The sequence below is a fragment of the Fistularia commersonii genome, chromosome 8 (genome assembly GCF_037954325.1).
Source record: "Fistularia commersonii isolate RoL2024-O1a breed Wild chromosome 8, RoL_Fcom_v1.0, whole genome shotgun sequence".
In the NCBI taxonomy this organism is placed as follows: Eukaryota; Metazoa; Chordata; class Actinopteri; order Syngnathiformes; family Fistulariidae; genus Fistularia; species Fistularia commersonii.
The window spans coordinates 14,807,308-14,825,443 of record NC_141291.1 but is presented as its reverse complement, the minus strand read 5'-3'; the positions used below and the strand labels follow the sequence as shown (position 1 = coordinate 14,825,443).

At 38.5% G+C, this 18,136-nt stretch overlaps 1 protein-coding gene across 3 annotated transcripts in view; it reads left to right on the top strand.

Annotated features, from left to right (window-relative positions):
- cntnap2a (contactin associated protein 2a) overlaps positions 1-18,136 on the top strand; it is a 325,051-nt gene that overhangs the window by 55,495 nt on the left and 251,420 nt on the right. Inside the window, exon 2 of one of the 3 annotated variants that reach the window (XM_086151350.1) lies at positions 11,309-11,354. The exons of the other annotated variants lie outside the window; for them this stretch is intronic. Within the exon in view, the coding sequence (XP_086007476.1) occupies positions 11,309-11,354 (46 nt within the window). The remainder of the gene's footprint in view (positions 1-11,308; positions 11,355-18,136) is intronic. 3 annotated transcript variants of the gene reach the window in all.

Here is an 18,136-nt window from a genome sequence, read left to right as displayed (position 1 = left end):
AAGACTGATAGCACTCTCAGATACTGGGGGACTTCTCACAACCTGTTTTTTATTTGTCTGGAACAGATCAAAGAGAAGAAATTATGTGTGAGACAATTTATTAATATAACTGTCTGAACCAGTTAGATACATCATATGAACTCTTCGATGAGTATTCAGTTTGATTCTCTGCTGGGAGAATAATTCTATCAAACAGCAATGATAGAACCCTGTGGCTTTACTAGCGGTATTTTAGCACACAGTTTTCACTATGCGCTTCTACTCCCGTGAAGACGATATAGTATTTGCGAGGCAGGTCACTCCTGAGGTGGGCCTGTTAAAATTGCAAGGCAAATCCCACTTTAGTAAGTCTGCAGTTAAATTTCACTTTTGGTAAAGCGGTTTGGATGTGATCTACGGGTTAGAAGAATGGGTGAAGCAAAGGAGTGTAAAATTTGAAAGGCAGCAGAAGTAATGCAGTGGAGGAGATAATTTTCCTCTAAAACAAGTCGGGAAAACTGTTTCACCTGAATGCTGACTTACCTGTCTCCAGTAAACTTTCATCCCCATCCGCCTCTTTTTCTATCTACCTGGCCTTCCGTCACAGAGGAACTTGTGGGTGTCCATACATTATGTGTAACCCTACTGAGCAATGAAAAGCGAAAAGTGACTGAAAGATCTTCACTCCTGCCTCTCCCCTCTTTGGTAAATTACAGCACATTGAAGCCCTTTATCCACTTTCATATCTTTCACATAGGCTCCACTCTCCGTTTAATTATATTTTCCCCGTAACCTCGTCCCCTGCATGATCCAAACTAAGATCGGCAAACCTGAGTCCCGATGGCACAGCTTTTAGTTTTAGCTTCTCAACCCTGTCCTTCCTTCACTCTGCTGGGACCCCCGGAGTTGGATAATGAAAGAACTACTGTCCTGTGTTTGTTCCTCCTCTCTGAAGTGAGGATCCCGGTAACCATATGCCAGCTGTAAAGGAGCCTCTCTTACACCTACTGTGTAGATAATATAAAAGCCAGCGTAAAGAAGAAGTATGGGAGCACAGAGGTAAATTCACAGGCAGTCCGAGATCTCTGATGTCCTGCTATGCACCAGACACTTTGAGAGTATCAGACACTGGTTTCCCGTCATTAGAAGATTAGACACTGCACTACAATCTAATCTCCATCAGGATACAGATGCCCATCTCACTGACCCCTCATACAAGTTTACAGGTCAAGAAATGGCCATTCAAAATAGAATAATACTGCCATCTTCTGCCACTTTGCCTATCTTCTTTCACGTTACAGCTGCCATTGGGAATAACAAGACGTTATTTCTCAGCTCTTAAAATGTTGTTTAAACATGGCTTTCTCAGTTATAATTGCATTGCTGAGTATTATACTATTATTTTTTGCCCCATGTAAATAAGCCAAACTGGAGGAAAACTTTTCTCTGGATGCTATATTTCCAAACAATGTTACCGATAGTACTGGGACCATTAAGTGCATGGCCTATGCCACGGACCATTTCAAACCACCGCCACCAGATAAGAGGGTCTATTTTTTACCTCACAGGTGATCTCCTCTGCTTGTTTAACTTGTGGCAGGATGGGCCATTTTACTCTTCTCTTGATGTCTCTGCAACACCGTTGGACCATTATGAACCTTTATTTTTGGAAATTCCAAGGAAATGGACTGCAGAGATTCTGAGGCCAAATAACAGTCCCCCAAATACAAGTCCTAACCAATTAGGGAGAGAATAGTTCCCCTTGAGGCAGTTTGCTATCTCTTTTTACAGAACTGACACAGGCAAGGTGATTCTATCTATTGTGTTCTGTTTTAGTATGCCTTTACATTTACTAAACCTCAGGCAGACATAGAGAAAGTCAGATTTTGTCTCCACAATGTCTGCTTTGAGAAAGTACAACTATATGAAACTGAGCTTTGTTTAGATATTTTAATAGCATGAGAAAAAATCCCCCCTGTTGTTATCGCCAAGAGCAAAGACTACACATAAAAAATGGATCTACAAATCTATAAAAAATAGAGGAATTTTATAGATAGAGCCAATGTATTATCACTGACAAATCAATATATATATAGATAGATATAGATTTGGATATGTAGCTCTCTATATATATTCAACATGTAATAACAATATGCAGTATTTAAATGAATGTAAAGTGTTTTTTTTTTCAATAATTAATTTTTGACAGTATTGTTTACGTGTCTGTCTGTCTGTCTGTGTCTGTAACGTGTGTGTGTGTATGTGTGTGTGTGTGTGTGTGTGTGTGTGTGTGTGTGTGTGTGTGTGAGGTCCCACTGTCTAGAGTTCAGCACACTGACAACTGTGCTTTGTGGGTGGAGGATCCTGCACCTCCTTCCAGCAGGGAGCAGAGTGAATAGTTTTTGGTTTGGATGGGAGGAGGTTTTTTTTTTAACAATTGCAGTGATGATAGCAGTGTTATCTTGAAATTTTCATAATAATACCTCTTCTCTATTTTTCTTCTTTTTTGAGATAGAAAGGTTTATTCATTTTCCCTCTCCATCCTTGTTGACAAACTATTGTGTGCACTCTTGTACTTCCTCAGTGCTGATGACAAACAAAATATAGCAGTTCCAATTTAATGGTTCAATTGGCATGTTTTTTTTTGTTTGTTTGTTTTGTTTTCTGTTTCTTACTCATCTCAATGAATGAACTGCAATGGATCTACATATTAATGGGACTGGACTCCTGGCACATTCGCTCAGGAGGCTGAAATCACAACAGCTGCAATACCACACAGTTTTTAAATCTGACAGACAATAATGACTTTTTTTGTATTGTATTTGTGCTTTCAAACAAACAGTTTCGCTGCCAGAGTTATGAAACTAATGTTCTTCGATGATACCCCTGGTGGTATGCTAACTAAAAGATAAGAAAAAAAGACGTGGACTGAACAACCAGATTGAGAGGATCAGGAAATAGAATGAAGTGAGTGCAAAAACAGACAACAGGATGATATAAGAAAACCAAACAGATTCAGAGATCAGTGTAACTTACTCTCCAGGAAAAAAAAGTGAATGGAGAAAAATAAATATACACTTGGGAGTTAGAATAGTGTCATCTTTTTTTGCGAATGTTTTTTGTGTCTCTTGGATTTCTTCAGTGAAGTAACACTTGACTGGCTTCAGTTACTTGGATTGCAGAGGGTGGAGCGTCCTGCACCAGCACAGCTGACCCATTCATTTAGCACATTTGGGCAGAAAGCCATGCAAATAGTGATGCAAACTGATAAGAAGATGTTATATTTATAGCACTGCACCATGGGAAAAGTTGTGCACAAGTTGAGTATATATACACACAGAGGATGCAGCAAATTACTGGCAGATAGTAAGAAAATAATTGCCCATTTTCCCAGACTTAAATCAGCCTTTTGATCCATTAATATCAGATCAGATTCAAGGCCAAGCTGAAAATTATATCCTTTAAGTTCTCATACAGCTTTACAACCTTTTAAATGATTATTTATACACTATTAAAGGAACAGCCTCTTTGCAAAGCTGTCAAAAACTCATTGTAACAGAAAAATATGGAGTGCCAAATGTATCAATTGAAAACTGAGTACTTTACTTTCTAACTGATAGGATAACCTTCCTTTGACAACACATGCACATGGTGAGGGCCTGAGTTGGTCATGTCAATTGGTCCTTGTTTTGTTGATTGATAGATAATATGAATGCCAGGGTAGCCTTTTCACCGATATTGAAAGCACTGGCTGAGCAATTACCATTTCTGATAAATGAAAGAAGAAAAAAGATAGAGACAAAAGTGTACCCTTTTGCTTCTCTTGTTTTCTTCTGCTCCGCATTCTGTAATGAACACTAATAGTTTCCATTTGTTTTCACAGAAAGTCTTTCTTTGCAAACCCTGCAAACATTAATTGCTTTATATTATTGCTCGCATAAACTATATGCACACACAAGGCTATACAGCTGTCACAGCAGATGACCTCAATTATAATTAACCAAGGTGAAAGTCTAAAATGTCTTTCTTATTCAGTCCTGCCTCCTCTATGTCCTACTGCAATTAGAAGTCACATGAATAAAGGAGAAATCATCATGGCAAAAGATTGATGAAAAATATGTGGCAGTTATAATGACTTTGTTTTGTTTTATATATATATTATTCATAATGGAACTCTATGTTCACAAACTGATGTGTTACAAATTAAATGTATAGTTTGATGCTTTAACTTTCTGGCCCCTTTTTTTGTGTTGTCAATCAATGTGTTTCAAAGTTGAAAAGCTTGATGTATTTATTTATTTCTGGCAACATAGCTCCTTGGATATTTAGATTTTCTTGTCCATGAAGTAAATGCAACCCGGTGACAGTAATATTGAGGAGAAGTCAGTCTTTAGTGTGAAAGAATTGTGATGTCACCAGTAACTTTGCCTGATAATAAATAACTCTTTTAGTAATTGGTGGATTTTGGTTAGTTATTTCTGATGCACTAAACTTCGTAGATTGAGGTCATGTGCAGTATCATAGGACAAATATGCATGTGATCAATGTTGCAGCAGTCAACTTGTGGGTGACTTGAAATAATCGGATTAATATTTTTGTTTTGGTTTTCAGTCCACTTCCTATTCATCACTTATTATGGTTTGGTGTACATTACAGAAAAGTTGTGCGATCTTTCAATGGCGATCAGAAACCATGAGAGTTTTCAACTATTTATTTCTTTCTCTTTTGAAGGTTTGTAAACAGGAAAAGTTTTCTGATGAACCATTTTAATGTGAAGGTCTACTGAACTGCATAACTGCATTTCTTATGTTTCCCAAAAAGTTCACTGCTGCACTTTATATGCTGCTGAGGAAGAGGAGAAGCCTTGAAAAAAAAATTAAATCCACATTATATTCTATGAAACAATATGTGAATCTGCATATTTATCTAAACATTTTTAACTTTGTTTTTTTTTTTGTAAAGACAAATGAAAGAGAATGACTATATACTCAGCATCTTTGTCTTGCAGAGCTGTATTTGTTCCCTCTTTTTTACAATAGATTTTATGTTCAGCTTGACGCTGATCCAGGTTTACTCATGACAACAAAGGGCCAATTCAGACAGCATTTTGTTTCCCAATATTAGCTGGTATATGACCATTAAATAATACAACAGGACTACTTTTCTGTACTCTGTGGAAAAATGTAGATGAGATCATTCTGTTGCAGCCTTGCTGCAGCAAGACAAGCAGAGCATGTCTTTAACCTATGTCTCGAAATACGGTTTTAACCTTCAACCCACGCCTTCAACCTCAGATTTGTTTTCCAGTTTGGACATTTGCCAAATATTTGTAGTTTTGCTCTTTTTCAAACTCATTGATGGTAAAAAAGGAATTCAGTGGCTCAGACATTGGTGCCTCAAAAATAGAAGTAGAATGCTGTTGATATCTGACACAAACCTGTCACGAATATTCCTGAGTTGAATATGCAAATAAGAATTAATAAAGATTATTTTGAGCATTACTTATTTGGAATATATATGAAAATATGTTCCCATTATGTTTTTGTTCAATCTGAAAAGTGAGATATGATGCATCCTGCATTTAATCCCCACATTCAGAATATATAAAACACTCCTCTCAATCTATGTGTTGATACTGTATTTCAAGACCCTCCTTGCCATTTTTCCTTCATTTTGAAAAAAAATCTTCCTCAAAATGCAAAGATTACACTAACAAAATCTCTCTCTCTCTCTCTCTCTCTCTCTCTCTCTCTCTCTCTCTCTCTCTCCCTCTCTCCCTCTCTCTCTCTGTCGCCCTCTCACATCTCTCATGTCACAGTCACGCCTTCCAGAGAACAGCCATTTGTCTGTAATACAGTCGAGGGAAGCAGCAGAGGTTAAAGACCTCCATTGATTAGCAGGCATTTATAATTTATTTTGCCTCTTCATAAATGCATTGATATGTAGAGCACATACAAAAGCGTGTTTCATTAAAAATTAGATTCGGCATGTGAGGGCTGAATGTTTTCTTTTTTCATTAATTGAGAGTCAGATTACAAGATGTTGATGTTGTTGACAGTCTTGTAAATTATGAGACAGAGAGAAAATCCAGGTAATCTATGCCCCCCCCAACCCCCAGTAGAGAACTTCCATAATATTCACTGGCACTGTATACAATTCAGCATAAGATATTCTCTGTTAATGTTTATCGTTATTTGCATTCACATGTGCCTTTCAGTTTTCAAGATGAAGCATTTAAAGGGCCTTTAAGTAGCCACAAATTATTGTACACAAAAATGAGAAAACCACATAATGTCTGTAGAAAATAACATTTGAAAAATACACCAAAGATGGCACCTTGCCGACGAGAACATGCGGGACCCAAGATACTTGTCTTAAATGAGAGTGAGCTCCACATGAACACGGGAGCTGCATCTCTTCTACGGAGTATGCTTCTACATTAAAATTAAGTGTGTGAGTGTGTATTTATGTACATGTGTGTTGAAAGCAGTAACTCTTAAAGATACCACGTTGACATATTGACAGAACAGAACATTTTTGATGTTGACGGACGTTTTATTAGAATACCTAGTCACTGGCAGTCAACTCTTGTGTGAAATTGCTCAAGTACAATTTGAAGAAGAGAAGCTCATCACCTGCTGTCACTAAGTAGGGCTGTGTTCATTTATATTTATAACCCTCAGCAGTTCAAATCATTTTGGCAGTTGCTGTACACAGGCAATCCTAGGACACAAGGACAAGAACTGCAAGTGTCCTGATCCTAATAGTCTTTCTAGTCTTTCATGCGACTCACTGATCCTTATCAAATTCTTAGTTTCCTGTAAAACATGATGAACCATCTATCATGAGTTTTTTTCATACATCTTCCCACTTGCCCATATTGTGGATGGTATTGTTTTACAGAAACCAGGAAGCATAAAACAGAGGGCCAGTGTTAAAATGTCCCTGCAGTATTGTGAAAAAGTACCACCCTTACACATAAATGGGCTTCACAGATATTATTCAATACGCCAAGATAGTCATGCCATCAAAATGTCAGATTGCTGTATTTATTAATGATATTTATGAATTACAATAAGATGCAATACCTCCCTTTTCTAATTCAACAGAGAATATCTGTGAAAATCCAAATGGAATGCTCTGGGCATATCCATCTCCATATTATGTTTTTGTGGTGTAATATCCTATTCAGCCCTGCCCACGTCACATGGAAGTCCATGCACAATTTTGTACAATCGACACGTACACATTACAAAACCTAGATATTTGGTGTTGTAAATTTGGATATTTTTTCCAAATTTATAAAACCGATACGTGTTTTTTTTTTTTTTAAATTTAATATCAGTGTCTGTGTAGTACATCTAATTTTCGCCCTTGTAATGTAAATTTGTCACCTTAAAATGACAACAGGCATAATATCAGTGGTGACAACAATTTTGCTTTTGATTATTGTTATTTTCTACCAACTGACAGATCACAGAGGCTGTTTTTAACTTTCCGATCACAGCATTGAATGCGATGTAGACCAACATGCTGTCACCTTCAGAGGTAAGACAGTTACAGGAAATGTCAATACATCTTACAAGATTAAGGAAAAAAAAGAAAAAAAAAACAACTGAGACTAAAGTGGAAGAAGGCACTCTAGACACAAGGTGATGTTATTTGAGTAATAGTGACTCTCTAAACAGGAAATGGGAAATCACTTTGTTTCTACAAGGCAAGTAGAAAAAAGAATGAGGGAAAGCGATAAAGCCGAAAACAGATGTTGTGGCAAAGCCATATAAACGTGATGGTGGACAAGTATGAATAAATATATATGAATAAATGAATAATATTGGGGAGGAAAGAGGTGCCAAGGTGAAGAGTTCACCTGTATGGACACTGTGTGTAAAACCAGAAAAAATATTAATTAACATTGCAAAGTTGTCAAAGAAAAATGTATTTTTGAAGAAGAAAAAAGAAACACTAACATAAGGTCGCAAATTTTATGGAAACCACGGACATCATTGACAGATTTTCACAGAGGACACGCAGAAATTGCTCTTTTTCACAAGACATATAAAGTAATTTCTGAACTTGAATGGCAATTTACAGAAGTGGTAGTGGCACAAAAGAACAACACTGCCCTTGTGCACAGTGCAATGTCATTTTGTCAGTCATTTAACATTTGACTGTGGCAATTTGAGCCTGCATTTGCATTGATTGATTTTCTCCACTCAAGTTTTGAGCTGTCAGGGGATTAAATTTAGATGCCATTACATGGGGCCTCCAAAGTTATTGCACTACCATTATCCAGTCGCCTTACTTTGTGTGTGTGTGTGTGTGTGTGTGTGTGTGTATGTGTGTGCGCGCGCATGCTTGTGTGTCCATCCATGAAGAAAACTCATACAGTACTCATACTGGACCGAGTTTTCATGTGATCAAAGTGCCTTTGATCAAATCATGCCCTCGGATCACCCACTTACAAACTCAAGCGTGCACTGTGATCCTAAATCGCATGCAAATACACTTACGCGACCAAACAAACACACATAGTTGTGCATACGGTTGTGCTTGAACTGCTAGATTTTATATCTGTTTAACTATGTCTTTATCAGACATACACACATTCTCATTTATACTCATAGCTATGCATACATCTCCAGCTTCAAACGCTGGTGATTTGACATTTCCTTCAGAGCTTCACTGTTCATGACATGCCTTTTTCCCCATGTGGTCTTTGCAGCTTCAGAAGTAAGAACTAACTTTCCATGCTTCACACACTCCAAACATCTGTCCCCTTGCTCTTTCCCTCATTACTGGCTCCCCCTCTGGGCTGCCTGAGGTCTTTATTAGCTACAGATGTGTGTACACATGAGAGTGTGCAAAACTTTGCCTTGATTGATCGTGTGTTTGTGTGTGTGTGTGTGTGTGTGTGTGTGTGTGTGTGCGCGTGTGTGTCTGCGTGTGCATGTGTGGACATTTGAGCAATTATACAACTTAGTCAAAATATGGACTAATGTGAGTTGTGTTTATCTGTCTTCCATGATAACAGAAGAAGTTCTTCATTGCTTGATTGCTGCAAAAGGGTAAATAAAGCCAGGCTTTATAATGCTATTGATAATCAAACTCAGTAACTGTTTAAATAGCAGAGCTTTATTTTATTTTGTGTTTTTATTTTCTTGCCCAAGTGCATATGTGGGATTTCAGACATTGGTTTTGTCTATGTCGTTTCCATTTTTGATATGTTTCATTCATATGTTTCATTCAATTTTATGTTTGTGTTTTGGATTTATGTTATTTAGCATTGTGGCACAAGGGACAAAAAGATGAATGTGAAACGTAGTAACTTTCCAAGGCCATAGTTTGTATGAGTTCCTTTTTTGATACAAGGAAGTCCATCTCCAAGGTGCTTTTACTGGTTAAAAGGCAAAAATAAGGTATCGGTCAAATCAAATCGGCCAGTGTATGTTCTGACTCAAAATAAGTTGATTACCAAAACCAAAAAACTGTAATTCAAAAGTTCTTCTATTTTGATATGCTTTTATGGGCTGATACCCCAAATTTTTCTCAAGTTCTTCTATGGCCCTGACGAAATTGGGATTTTATAAGTCCGGCAGAGTCAATTGAAGTTTAATTGACATCTTGTTGTAACAGTCATATTTTTAATATTGCATTGAAGTATTAATTAATTAAAACACTGACAAACTATCATAATTTCTGATATATTTGGTTAAAAATACAAATATCTGTGACTGCATGTTATGCATCCTGGAATAGCCTAAAGCCATCACGGAATCTCACATAAAACAGCACCTTTTGTAGTTTACAAGGTTTAAAAGGCTCCTAAAAAGTGTGTTCAGTTTGTTCATTTGATCCTGCTTTTAATGTTACTTACTGTCAAAAAGGACTAGAATATAAGAGAAGTGGTGATGTTTTAAATGGTAACAAATAGCTTTGTTGATATTGTTAAATGGTAATATTGTTAATAACAATATTAATAACAATATTATCAATGATAAAAAGTGGAAGTGAATATGGAACACACATGTACAATGTGACCAATTAAAAAGTATATTTAAAAATATTCAGTTTGATCTTATTAGTGGAGCAAAATAGAGAATTTAATCATTTTTCAGTAAAGAGATGGGTGTTTTTTTTTAAGTGATCCATAATACGGCTTCAGAATGTAGGAGAATATCACTTCAACCCCAAAGGATTAACTTTTCAGTAGGGCACGAGAGATTTTCACGGAATAATGGCATTAAAGTTGACCCTATGAATAGGCAGTCTCGCCATGATACGTTTGAGACACACTTTAACTCCAGTGATAAAGAAGTCAAAAACATCTCTCCCCATCGTGTTCAGTGTTCTTTTGGAGATTTTATCAAAATGCCAGCCTATCAACAGAGAAAGAGTAGAGACGACTCTTCTAGATGTTTTTAATGAGCAAAGTAGAAATCTTACCCAGGATCTCAAAGATTCCCAAAATTAGGCCTCTACATCTACATCCTTTTTGATGAATATGGTTTGATCATGATATACATCTAATGTAGTTTCTACACGTGACTGTCTTAATCTCTTGATAGATCCAACGTTTTTACATGTTGTGCTGCCTCAATGTGCAGAACTTGCTACACTACAATTCAGCAGGTTAAGTCTTAATGGCTGGATGTCAAGACCCAGTGGTTCCTATCTGCTTTGCTGTCAACATGGTGATCTTTCAGGCATGCAAGCATTGAAAAGACTTGACATGTCTTTTATGTCACTGGCTGCTGCTGGTGCTAATGTATATTATTAATGCAATATAGAGGTTCCTATTAACACGTAGATTCTTCATATTACTGGACCCTCTGGCTGGAGATGAATGATGCTCAGATAGTTCCGAAATGTCCCCTTACATAGCGGTGACATTTCCACCAAAGAAGGCTGGAATTTCCAAACACATCCCAAAGCTCGCTCTCTTATTTCCCTCACTCTTTAGTTGCTTTCAACCCTTGCCCTTTTCTGGATTTCCACACTTGGCTAGAGCACATTAAAATCCCTGCTTGCCTTTTTCTGTTTGTCTTATTTTTTACTTTTTCACAGTCCTCGCTATTTATACCATTCTTAGCTGTCCTTTTGTATTTAAGGCTCATATAAAAGTACTCTTCCAGCAGTAACTTCACCATTACTGTCTCTGTCTGTGTCTCACACAAACCCTCAGCCCACTCTGTCGCGTGCCCCACCTTTCTATCAGTCTTTATCTTTGGTCAGTCTTGGTCACAACCCTCGACTGTCAGTTTAACGCATCTATTTTAGTTTCTTTGGCTTCTGTCTTTCTTATGCTCACTCTTTGTATTTCTCTCAGCAGCTCTGCTTTGTTTATCACCCAGCAGACAAGGCTGCTGACAAAGGTGAGCGAGAGCATATTTAAAATGTCACCAGAAAAGTGACAAAAGGTCATATGGAAAGTAAGAGACTCCCAGCACAGTTTAGACTGACTGCTAAACAGGCGCCTGTGCTTCTGTGTGTGAGTGTGTGTGTGTGTGTGAGTGTGGGGTGGGGAGGGGGGGAGGGGTAAGGTGTGTGTGTGTGTGTGAGTTGGTTGTGCACGTGTACACCAAGGGAGAGCTTCTATGTGTGGGGGTCTTTGTGTGTGTTGGAATGGTGTGAAACGAAATGTGTGTACGTTATTGGTATCTCCCTGTGTGTGTGTGCCATTTTTTTTTCCTTTTTCTATCGAGTAAAAAATAATTAATAAATAGACAGTGACTCAAGGTTCTCTTGTTACCGAACTCAACTGTCAAATTTATCAGTTGGAGCCATGTTCATGCTGCTGGGAAGCTTTTACCTGAATGTCGCTCCCTAACAGAGGTGAGGCCTTCAGCAGCTGCCGGTCTGCAGCTTCCAAATAAAAGCTGCAAGTCAGGCACGCTGCGGATTGATAATTGTATGAGTGTGCACTGACTGAGAGGAGGATAGTGATTGCAGATCCAAAAAGGGCAACAGAGTGGTTACAGCCTGGAGCATTGTAACAGTTTTACTAGCATAGTTTTACCATTAAGGATTTCTTCCTCCCTAAGTGGCATATCCATTTTTCAACTTTTTGTCTGATTCTGTAATTTACATGGCAAAACACCATCTAATTTTTGTGAAAAATAACATTCACTCCACTCTCACAAATTTCAGTTATCCCACCATTTTCAAATCCAAATGCCATTAGTGAAAGAAAGAAAGAAAGAAAGAAAGAAAGAAAGAAAGAAAGAAAGAAAGAAAGAAAGAAGAAAGATCACTCTTGATGTGGTGTTTTAAAGTTGATCTAAAGAATAGGGACAGTGTGGTATCTGCAGTCTAATTGTCAGTCTTTACTGGCTTTTTTGGTTGAATAATGGTGTCACATTTGTGCTGTTCTGTTCTGTGTCCAAGCTTGGCACAGCGATTTAGACAGTTAATTGTAACAGTCCCAAAGAGTTTTGCATAGTCATGCAAAACTATGCATCCAGCAAGTTTCTCTTTGCCAGCCTTCTTACTCAAGGGACATGAGTTTAGAGCGACACAACTTTTAAGTAATTATTTTTTTTATTTTTAATAATAATGACGATGATAATGATAATGCTCATTACAACAACAACAACAATAATTATTATTATTATCATTGTTGTTGTCGTCATTGTAGTTGGAGACTTGGACACGTAATGATAATTATTATTGTCATTTTTATTATTATTATCATTATGTTTAATTTATATTATCATTAATCAGAAGGAACTTAGGGGTGATCTCATCCACCCCTGGGGCCGTGCCACAATAAGGTTTATCCTAATTTTACCATTTTTTGTTTTTAATTTGCCTGTATTGGATTAAGACATTATTAAGAACCAGGTACAGCATTTTTCTCTCTGGGTTATTGAGAAATGAAACCTATGCATGATTGGGATAAGAAAAAAAAGCAAAAGCGAAATTATGCAGAGAGGTATATTAAAGGACCGTGTCAGAGTTTTAAAATATCAGAATGCAATTTGTTTCATTCTGAGACTAAGGATTGTCTTTATTCCTGAGTGCAGTATTTCTCTTATCTTCTTTGCTTGTTTTACCCTGGAAACAATGTTGATGGTTTATAGCAGAAAGCTATTTTCTGGAATAACTCATTTCACAGTGGTCTTGTTTTTCTGAAGCAATTTATATGTGTCTGAATATTCTTAGTCATCCAGGTATTTGTATATCTAAGTGCTTTGCAGAGGGAACTGGACTTGCAAGAAACCACTTTCTATCACATTTAAAGTTGACAACTTCAAGTGTCAACTCCACGCACATAATGATTTCTATATGTCTCATGCGTGCTTTGCTGGTCAGGCTCATTCTTGGGATGCATATAAAGCCATCTGCCTGCTTGTGACTCTGCCTGGCCCCTACTTGTCCATCTGTACCTGCCCACCAACTCCTTGCTCATCTCACACTGAATTGTTAGGCTCATCTGGTACCCAGGAGAGACATATCTATAATATGAGTGTGTAGTTAACATATGTTCTGCGTGTGTGTGTTTGCTTGTGTTTGTGCGTCTGTGCAGTCTCTGATCCAGAATGCTTTCCATCGACTCGCCTCGCGACACACTAAATGTCACTGAAGATTCATCTCTTCTGTCTCAGAGTACAATTCTTTGTCCCTTATATTTTTTTCCAGAGTTCATATTTAGTCCATCTCCCTTTATGTACAGTCCAAAACCTGATAGCCACAAAGATTTCCTGCTGACCACATGGATGGATAAGTGGATGCATGTGTAGACTGGTAGATGGGTGGGTGGATAGATGGATGGATGTGGACAGAGGGCAAAAAAAGAGGATGTCCACTACGTGTCAGCAGTTTAAAAAAAGTTTGAGGCAAAACGGATACAGTGTTGGGAATATGAGGCCAGCCCTCAGCCCTCTGCTCATCTCTCTATCCCCTCCTCTCCTACTTTCCATCAATCTGTTATCTGTCAAACTCTGATTCTTCTGCCAAGGGCAGAGAGAAGGGAATGACAGAAAGAAAACGAGATTGGACATTTCACTTCTCTTCAAACTTTGTGTTCAGCACAGTCGCTCTTCTTCTCCCAATTATATTTTTGGTTAACGAAACACACATGTACACACGCACACACAATTAGACATAGTTTGCTTCAAAACCTAACTTTGCTTTTAAGAACAGTACTTATAGATTCAATGCTGATCGCCCTCGTGGCAGGATGAATGACACTGAATTATTTCTCTGGTGGTGTTTGCAATGTGAAATGGAGCATGCAGATGCAGATTTAAGACCTGTTTAAAATGCTGGATATAAGCTGTTTGAGAGAATCTGCATTGCATTGAGCCCATACATCAAAAATCCTGAATCTATATGGACTGTCAATATGCAATGTTTGTGGAGAGACCATGAAGACATATTCATCTAGATTACTAAACATAAACATATTATAAGATTCATATTTTATAACAACCTTTTGGTTAATTCATCATGTTTCGCTCTCCTATAGCTAGGAAGCAAAACATGGTATATTATCTTGATTAAGGTTTTTCCCAATTATTGACTAAATCTATGCAGTTTTGGGAGTAGAACTAAGCAGACTCAGTATGGATGATCCAGGATTCTTGAAGAACAGCCATAATCTAATGATCAGGTTAAGTTAATAAGCATTAATTAGACTGTGAGATTAAAATTCAGGGTGAAAAATTAGCTGTTTGAAATATAGCATAATCACACAATAATGCTAAAATGAACACAACAAGTCAAATACTATGAGATCCTAATAATATTGGACATAATTTTGTAAAGAATGGAAAATGGCTGATAGCGTCAAAAAGACATCTCAGTGTTGTCATTCTGATATCAAAATACATAATTAACGAATAGATATGATGGGATGGGGATAAGCAGTCTCTGGGCAAGGTCACAGAAGGGACTGAGTTTTATGTCAAATAGGGTTGTATGACTGTAGAGGCCAGTTGTCCAATTTCTTCTCAGGGATTCACTTATGTAACATCTTGAGATTTCTGAGAGAGAGGGATAGATTTTTCTTTGTGAGTTTAACAGCAAAGTATTTTGTGTAATGCACATATATCATGAGGAAGTAGTTTAGTTTGGCCTTTGCCACATATCGTCTTTAATACATTTTCATAGCTGGACTGTGTCATTTTAGTGTCATTTTAATGACTGTATTCAAAGTGTGAGTTCGAGTTCTCTGTCCCTGGTTTTACTTAATTTTTTAACTATGTCCTCTCTCCCTCGCTCTCTCTCTTACTAGGAATACTTGTATTTATGATGTGGTTACTGAATAATTTCAGCAAATTGAAGAGCTCACGGTGTGTGTTGTATTTGATTTGTTCCGGATAGCATTAATGAATTTACCCACTCGCAGACCACTATGGATTGTTGTCTCGTAGTGGCAGATCGTGAGCCCCTCTCCAACATATGACTTATAATTACTGAAAATACCTTCCAGGTACCAGTGCTGATGTAAACTATTCATTGTGGAACCTTCACAGCCTACCAAGCATTTTCCTTGTTACCCTGTCTTGAGGTTAGAAAATGCCAGTGGAGATATCCCAGAAAATCAATTCTTAATCACACATGAGCTCTCCCCCAAAAGACATAGTATTCTTGGGAAATACTACATGTGTAACCTTACTAAATGTGTAGTATGTATGCATTCTTGAATGTGACAGTATATAAAATGCTGCTTGTTATATTCTTCTGTCATCACTGTCACAGGACAGATGACCAGGAAACCATGGTGATGTTCTTATTAACAACTCTTCACGTTATGGCCATGTGTTCTAATCAGATTGTCTCAGCATATTCAAAACAATCATAGAAAGAACATTCAAATTCTTGCTGTTTAGTGACTAAAACAGGGGCGCCCACATTTTTACGCCTTGTGGGCTACTCGTCAAACGAGAAAATGATCTATCTACATTAAAAATGCAGAATTTATATATATATGTATATATCTACTCCATATACTAAACACAATATATGCTTCTGCACCTTGCATAACTGCAAGAGCCTTCATGGCACACTACATTCTTGGTAGTTATCTTACTCTAATGACTCCATGAAGTCGGCCAGCAGTATAGTCCTGACAGTAGGGACAGTAGATGCTGGTAGCCGATAATGAGCTTTTGAAATCAGCTTACAGAAAAATGACTGTTCTGTTACGTCATCCTTCTCATCTTGCTTTTCAGAGGGAAATTTGTGTCGCAGGTTTTATGAACAGTTCGAAAGTAGATTGACAGATCAAACAAATGCACTTTGAATGTGACATTGTGAAAATAAAGTCTTCCTCATTTTGCATGTGGAAGTGGTAAATTTTTGTTTTCTTACCTGATCCAGCTCCAGTATTCATGTTTTACCCTTTATTTAGAAGAAATTATGTGAAAGGCTAACTTGCTGGTTAGTTCGCTGGAACATGCTGTTGCTTGTGTGCAGTTGACTGCATGTGTGGGTAGTCGTGTATCAGTGAAATGTGTATCAGAAAATAAGATCTCAGATGGACTGCCGTGTGCAGTAGTCCCTCATTTATCTTTTGGGGTTATATTCCAGAACCCGCTGCGATAAACAAAAATCCGCAAAGTAGTGACCAAATTTTTATTTTATAATTTATAAATGTTCTAAAGCTTTTTGACCCTCCCTATATTCTAATTTACCTTTCCCGCACTCCTATTAACCTTTCTATACTGGTATAAGCACTGTGTATACACTGAAAAGATACGCGTTTTCACTTTGATGTGAAATGGACGGGCCAAGATGCTGAATTCCATGCTGCGTGCAGGAGATGCAGAGATTGATGCTGCAGTCGCTCAGCGAATCAGAGCCCAGGGTGCAGAACACCATGCTCTGGTTAGTCGCCTTCCTAGAAAATGCTTGTGTTACCATAAAAGTAATTGCAATAATAAATATATAAAAATATTGTAGCGACCCTGTAATAATGTTGAAAGTAATGTTCACAGTTCTTTGATTTCCTTCTGTCCGTGAATTTGTTTTGGTGAGAGAGCGAGGGGGCGTGGAGTGCACGAGTATGGACGAGCGGCACTGTTGGATTTTGGTGTAACTGTCTCAATAAAAGAAAGGTTTGCAAACAAACAACTCATCATCCTTGAACACGTCCGTTAGGTTAGACTTTACATTACTTTCTTGTTGCAAAATCCCATCCATCCATCCATATTCTGACCATTATCAGAAGTTGGGTTGCACAGGCAGCAGCCGTAGCAGAGGCCCAGACTTCCCTCTCCCCACCCACATGGTCCACCTCTCTGGGGGGATCCCAAGGCGTTCCCAGGCCAGCCTTGTGACATAGTCTCTCTAGTGTGTCTTCGGTCTTCCTCCTGGCCTCCTCCCAGACCTCCCAGATGGGCATGCCTGGAATACTTCCCCCGGGAAGCAACCTGACCAGATACCCAAGCCACCTCATCTGACTATGTGGAGGAGCAGCGACTCTACTCTGAGCTCCTCCTGGATGGCTGAACTTCTCATCCCATCTCTAAGGGAGAGTCTAGACCCCCTACAGAGAAAACTGATTTTGTCTGCTTTTATCCACAATCTCGTTCTGTCAGTTACTACCCACAGCTCCTGACCGTAGGTGAGGGTAGGAATGTAGATCAACCGGTAAATTTAGAGTTTTGCCTTCTGAGTGAGCTCCTTCTTCACCAAGACAGACAAAGACAAAGTCCGCATCCCTGTAGACATTGCACTGATCAGCCTGTCTTATCTCCTGCTCCATCCGGCTCTCTGTCATGAACAAGACCCCGAGATACTTGAATTCCTCCACTTGGGGCAGGACCTCTTCCCTGACCTGGAGTGGGCCCTCCACCTGTTTCCGGTTGAGCACAATGGTCTCCAATTCGGAGGTGCTGATCCTAATCCTGGCTGCTTTACAGTCGGCTGCAAACCACTCAAGTGAAAGCTGAGTGTTCAATTTGACGGCATCCCTCACCTCTGGGGTCTACCGGTGGGTTCAAGGCTTGCCACCCCGACAGGTGCTCACCACTTAATGGGCTCAGGTCCAGTCTGTCTCTTTGACAATGGAACCACGGAACATGGCCCATTCGGATCCAATGGCCTCAATGAAATCTGTTTGTGGTTCTACTGGAGGTGGGAGTTGGAACTACTTCTACCAGGGGACTCTACCAGACGTTCCCAGCACACCTTCACATTTGAGTCTGCC